The 6198-nt window shown below is 33.0% G+C and overlaps 1 protein-coding gene across 1 annotated transcript; it reads right to left on the bottom strand.

The window, feature by feature from the left end:
* Positions 1-3962: 3962 nt before the first annotated feature.
* LOC110887602 (classical arabinogalactan protein 10-like) lies at positions 3963-4313 on the bottom strand. The gene has a single exon (XM_022135179.1). It carries the CDS (start codon positions 4311-4313, stop codon positions 3963-3965), a length of 351 nt encoding a protein of 116 aa, XP_021990871.1.
* Positions 4314-6198: the final 1885 nt, after the last annotated feature.

Raw genomic sequence — 6198 nt, 5'->3', positions numbered from 1 at the left:
CCTTTATTAACATCACATGTTCCGCGTCATCGTTAAATTCCGTAACTTCACCCAGTTCACGCGTTTAACCTGCAAACATACAACCACTCGCAATAATCCAACTCTAAACATATAATCATATAAAACCGCACAAAACATGTAAGATAAGCACCTAAACACCCGTGTTTCACACTCTCCATCAGCGATTACTTTAGAGAGTATAAATAAGTGGTGAGCCATTATTCTTGTAGAACTTTAGCCATATGTATTGTTCATCACTGTGCTTGAGTCAATTGAGCCAAAACATTTTTCATCATGTGTTTATTCCAATTCATCTTTCCAGTGTTCTTGAGTGTAATTCAATCAATTCCTTAGGTCGAATTATATCTAATCATCACGGGTTGTTATTTTATCAGGTATACCCATTAGGTGCATGTCGACTAATTGCTCGTCAAATATCAGGTACTCCAATTATTTTGTAAAAATTCACCCTTTTTAAATAATTTTAATGCCCAAGGGAATTAGTGAGTTATTCTATTACCAATGAAAAAAGAAAATAAAATACAAACATACCGCCATCCCATCCCATCCCATACCTCTAAATATTTTAAACCTAACCGCATATTCATATCTGAATTATGTAGCATTACCCTTCCCTGATGCTTTGTTATCGGGTGTACAAGTCAGGTTTGAGTTTGTTGCAATCCCTAAAAGGTAAATCCTAATGCATTAAGAGCGAACTGAAATTACGATAATAAGTCCTAACTCGATTCTAAGGTCGAGAAAATCTTCAATATTAACAGCTTACGAAATCGTTTTTGAATTCAAGATTTTGTATTGTGTGGATCACTTATTAATAGATTTCTGGCAGCAAAAATATGAAAATCCTGATTCTTAACTTATATTATTTTACAATTACGAGTTACTACTACAAGGTCTTGGCTCCATAAGAAAATTTATGGGCATGGTGTTGGTTGCCTCAAAGAGTTAACTTTTTGCACTGTGCGCAAATTGGTGTAGAAGTACAAAATAGATATTTCCAACTTATGGCCTAAAATTTAATCATCGATGCACATAAAATAATACGGCTTGCATGTCATAAAAGTCTGGTCAGTAGAAGTATTTACTACGATTGGGTCAATAGGTTTTTAATGGGTCAAGTTTTGGTAATTAGTCATGTGCTTTTTTGTCAAAGTGTTTAGAAAGATTAAGCTAGTGGATTAATGGGTTAGTGACCCTAGTTATTAGTTAGCGGTTAGTGAGTTTTAGTTTTGTTCTTGTGCGAGTAAAGCTTGAAAACCCAACAATTGGTATTAGATATATATGCTCATAATGTGGGATTAGTGAGGTTTAAAAACTGAGGGTTGGTTTGAGAATTGTGTTCGGAAAAGGGGGAGTAGCCCCTTAAATTGCAGGGTAGAAGAACAGGTGTTTCCGTGGTAGTGATTACCTACCACAGCAAGACTGAATTCGCAGTAAGCAAGCAGCCTTCTCAATTAATTGAAGCCGTCGACCGGATTAATTCAAAAGGTGAAGGTTTAGTTCCGTAAAAAAGGTGGAGCAAGGTGAAGTGAACAAATATTGAACTAAGTAGTCAACAATGGATTTTAGGGCAAAAGCTAGCAATAATTCATATTAATTATGAGATACGGGAAATACAGGGAGAACAAGATGAGAAACTAGAACAAATCACTTACAAGCTAATTCATAATCATATTCTCTCTTATCCTTGTGTTTATAACCTGCATCAAAACATTCCAAATTTGCAATCATTTTCTTGTTAGACTTTTACTAATGGGCTGCTTGATTGGGCAATTGTAGTGTTATAAATGATAGTTAGGCTTGGACACATAATGTTCATAACACAAGCAGGTTGTAATTGAAAGTAAACAAGCATGCACACACGTGAAGCAATTCTTACGGCTGAGATCATCGAAGGAACCAAGCAAGTATTTAATTTTTGAAGTAAGCAACTAGATTGGTCAATTATCAGACCAAAATCTAGAAGCAGACAAGTAGGTGTCAAGCAAGCAGCAAGTAGGCTGATCAATGGCCGGTTAATTGAAACAAAAACAACAATTGGCATTTGATAAAACCAAGCTAACACACCTTAATGTATCTACAACCTCCGTCAAGAAAGATTAAAGCACACATGCAAGTTGAAAATTATAATGAATGCGGCAAGTTTCGTTATTCACATCGTCGATTTTATGAAAATGGTATGATTGGGACGGAACCAATCAAAGTAGGAGAGTTGCAAAGGTATGATCTTCGCAGGGAAACAAGTTAGCAAGAAAGTAGCATAGTTTGGAAAGCGAGTATCAAGGTTATGTTTTTGGCAATTGATATCAAGCAAGATACTTGTTTAACGAAAGTTAACTAGCAAGTTCAACAAGAAAGAAAGTCGGGCTCAAATCTTCAAATCCTTAAGATAGAAAGAGAGAAAGAGGAGCCAAAAGAAAACAAACGGACGGGAAGAGGTCAACGTCGCTTAGCAAGAAAGAAAGAGATCGATGTCACAAGAAAGAAAAAGGAAGCAGCGAGTTTATGGAAAAAGGAAATCAACAGTATAAAGAAAGAAATAATCAAACCTTAGTGGTTCATATAGCAAGAGCAAGATTGGAACATATGTGGTTCAATCAATGAGCAAGAAACAAGAAAGAAACGGATCAAAATGTCAAGATTAAGGGGTAAATGTTGTGATATATACAATAAACTTCAGCTAAGAGAACAATGGTAAAGTTGGTAACTTGGTTTGACTTTGCTCCACTAAATCTACATACCCGAGTCCGATCAGTGCGCTGTATCTTTTTTATTTTACTTTTTGTTTTGCATTTACGCTTCGATCCACCCTAATTTATGTTTTTTTAACATTTTCTTTTCCAATAACACATACTACACAATTTTTTTAAAGCATAAATTTTAGTTTCATTATTTTTTTATTTTTCTTTTCATTTTTTAGTTTTGATTTTATATTTTCTAATTAATGAACCAAGTGTATAGTGGTTATATTACGACTTTATTTTTTTGTGTGTTTTTTTGTTTGTTATATTATGTGCTAGTATCGTAAACCAATAACAATCGAATTCCCGCGAGTCCCTATAGCGACACATTTTTTCTTACAAAAGGACAAGCTAAAATTAGTAATAAATCATGGTTATGTTGTATAGATATGAAAAATTCGCGCCAGAATTTGTAGATGATCGGATTTAAAACTTTCCCACCGCAACACGCGGAGGGGGAAACAAAAAAACTAATAATGTATTAATTATCCATGGCATTATAGCCTAGTGGTATCTTGGGGTGGGATAAGGCTTATGACCATTAGGTCATAGGTTCGATTCTCACAAAGGGGGTTTTCTCAGATTTATTGGGTTTCCTCCTGAATTGGTGTATAGACATTATTGCCTAGTGGAGATGAATATGATCGGGTGGTTTCGCTGATGGCATGATGATACTCCAGTGGTCCGTCAGTGATCCAAATTTACCGTTCAAAAAAATAATGTATTAATTACATTATTAGTAGACTTAATTTATGGGATTAAGTTTTCTTAATTGGTCATGTGTTTTTTATGTTAAAAGTATTTAGCAAGATTAAGTAAGTATTAATCGGTTAGTGGCTCTAATTCTTAGTTAGTGGGTTAATGAGTTTTATTTTTGTTTTTTTTTATGTGAGTAAAGCTTGAAAACCCAACAGTTTGCACCATGATCACCTTATGCACCCGGGTTGGTGTTAAGGATTACCTGCATTAATCGAAACAATGGGCTTCCCAGAATTCACATGTACATGTAAATTCACAATTATAATAATAATAAGAAGAAGCAGCACAATTGCACATGTTGTTCTTATCCATCCCGCAATTCATACCAAAAGAATTCATATAAATCAAAATAATAATATCACATGCTCAATCAGTGAATGAAATCATGACTACAAAAACAATGAAAGAATAGTAAAAAATATCGTAAGAATCATCAAATCTCTACATAACCAAAGCCGCAGCAAACATAACCACGGCCACAGATCCAACAGCAACTCTATTAAACGTAGCAGCACTAGGCGGCGAAGTAGTCGGCGATCCAGTCGGAGTGGACGGAATAAACGACGGAGAAGACGCCGGAGAACCACCGGGAGAAAGAGAGGTAGGGGGAGCAGGTGGAGAAGCTAACGGAGCTTCAGTTGGTGCAGAGCTAGGAGTGATCGTCGGAGAAGGAGGTGATGAAACCGGAGAAGCAACCGGAGATATCGTCGGAGAACCGGTGGGTGACTGAGAAAGAGCTGATCCAACGATCATAGCAAACAAAATAAACATAACATAACCTGAAGACGCCATTGTAGTACTATATTTTGTTTTTAGAGACAGAAGTGGGATATGATATGATGAAAGTGCAACAGATGACGAGGTTTATATACGAGGTTTTGGTCGGTTTTTGGAGAGATGAGATTAGATCACAGCCGTTGGTTATTTCTGTAGGTTTCCGCGTTAGGTTAACCAGCTTTAAAAAACAGACTTACACGTTTCCACGAGGAAACAATCTCAGCCGTTGGATTAAAGAACTGAATTAAGAAAAATAGATTGTTGGTTTATTTGATTTAGAAATAATATAAGTATAAAGAAAGGTTAAAGAGTCCAGGTAACCGTTATAATGAGGCACGTTGTAGGGCCTAATGTTTTAGTGGGTTCCAACGGGTATACACTCATCATAGATTAATTTACGCGTACGTATTATAGTTTCTTTATTGGTAAAATACGCGTCTTCTACATGATTTGTATTTGTGAAGATTGCATACAATTTTTTATTCTTACCTGTTATCTATAAAATTTACATAATTATTGTTTGAATAAAAGAATCATCAATATCAATATCAATGAATCTATACTATATAATAAAAGAAACCTATTTTGTGACACTTGTCATTATTCTAGATCATCTTTAATTGTAGATAATTATTATTAATTTAAATTATTAAAATAAATATTCAGCTGTATAATTTTTTAATTCAAGAAATTTAATTGTTAAAAAATAACATTTAAAAGTTAGGTGCGTAGCATAGCACAATATTTTTCCATCACATTTTTGTACCTTGCTATCACGATTTTTAGGTTATTTGCAATGTCCTTAAAACCTAAAAATTTTTAGTTAACATTAAATGGAGCAAACCAACCAAGAAAGTCGTGATAGATTACAAATTCTACAGAGAGCTCCAACAGCTCAAGGTGTTTTTACCACTCTCTACAATCACCCACTATATCAACCTTTGTATAAGATGAAAACGAAGGAAAAAGCATGGGCCTAATCAGTGGCGAACTCATATTTTTTTTCAATGAGGTCCATTTATTTCGGCGTTCAAAATTTTCATAACAAAACGTTAAAATTTTTGGGTCGGTCCTCGTAATAAAATAAACCAATGGAGGGACACATGTCATTCATTGGAGTCATCTATTTTTTAATTTTCTCATCTCTCTCTTACTTCGTTATAGATAATTAAAATATAATTATAAAATTAAATTTAATATAAATTTAAATAATTCGTATAGGAGGTAATATAATATTTGAAATATTTATTAGATTTCAAAATTATTTATTTAAATATAATTTAAATAATTTATTTATTTTATTAAACTAAAGTAGTTAATAGTAGAACCTATTTCAAAAAAGTTTATAAGGGGTAAATAAAAACATTAATCAATGTTTATTTGTTGTATACTTTTATTTTTGTGTTCAACTCTCAACTCAAATACGGTATTCACTATGTTTACGTGACATTTATAAGAACCGTCACCGTAATCACCTCATCCATCATATATCGAGTATATCCGTTAGTTTTTGTAAAGATATAATTTTTTATTAGATTCATTCAACCCGTGTTATAAACGAGGTTTTTTTAAGATCTAATATTTTATTATTTACTATACAAAATTACATTTATGCAACTCATGTAATACATCGAGTTTTTAAAAATATAACTTTTTTTAATATGTGGTATATAAAATTAGATTTATTCAATCCGTATAATACACAGGGTTTATAAAGATATAACAAGATATATTTTTTTATTGATTGGTAAGTAAAATTACATGTGTTCAACCCATACAATACATGAGGTTCTTAAAAATGTAACTTTTTTCATTATTTAATATATAAAATTAAATTTACTCAACCCGTACAATACACATAGTTCTTAAAGATATAACTTTTTATTATTTAATATATAAA

The sequence above is a fragment of the Helianthus annuus genome, chromosome 15 (assembly GCF_002127325.2).
Source record: "Helianthus annuus cultivar XRQ/B chromosome 15, HanXRQr2.0-SUNRISE, whole genome shotgun sequence".
NCBI lineage: Eukaryota > Viridiplantae > Streptophyta > Magnoliopsida > Asterales > Asteraceae > Helianthus > Helianthus annuus.
The sequence above is the reverse complement of the archived record's forward strand: the minus strand, read 5'-3'. Positions and strand labels throughout refer to the sequence as shown.

What these genes read in the sequence shown, in the direction of transcription:
- LOC110887602 (XM_022135179.1), bottom strand. Translation starts at nt 4,313, where the DNA reads ATGGCGTCTTCAGGTTATGTTATGTTTATTTTGTTTGCTATGATCGTT.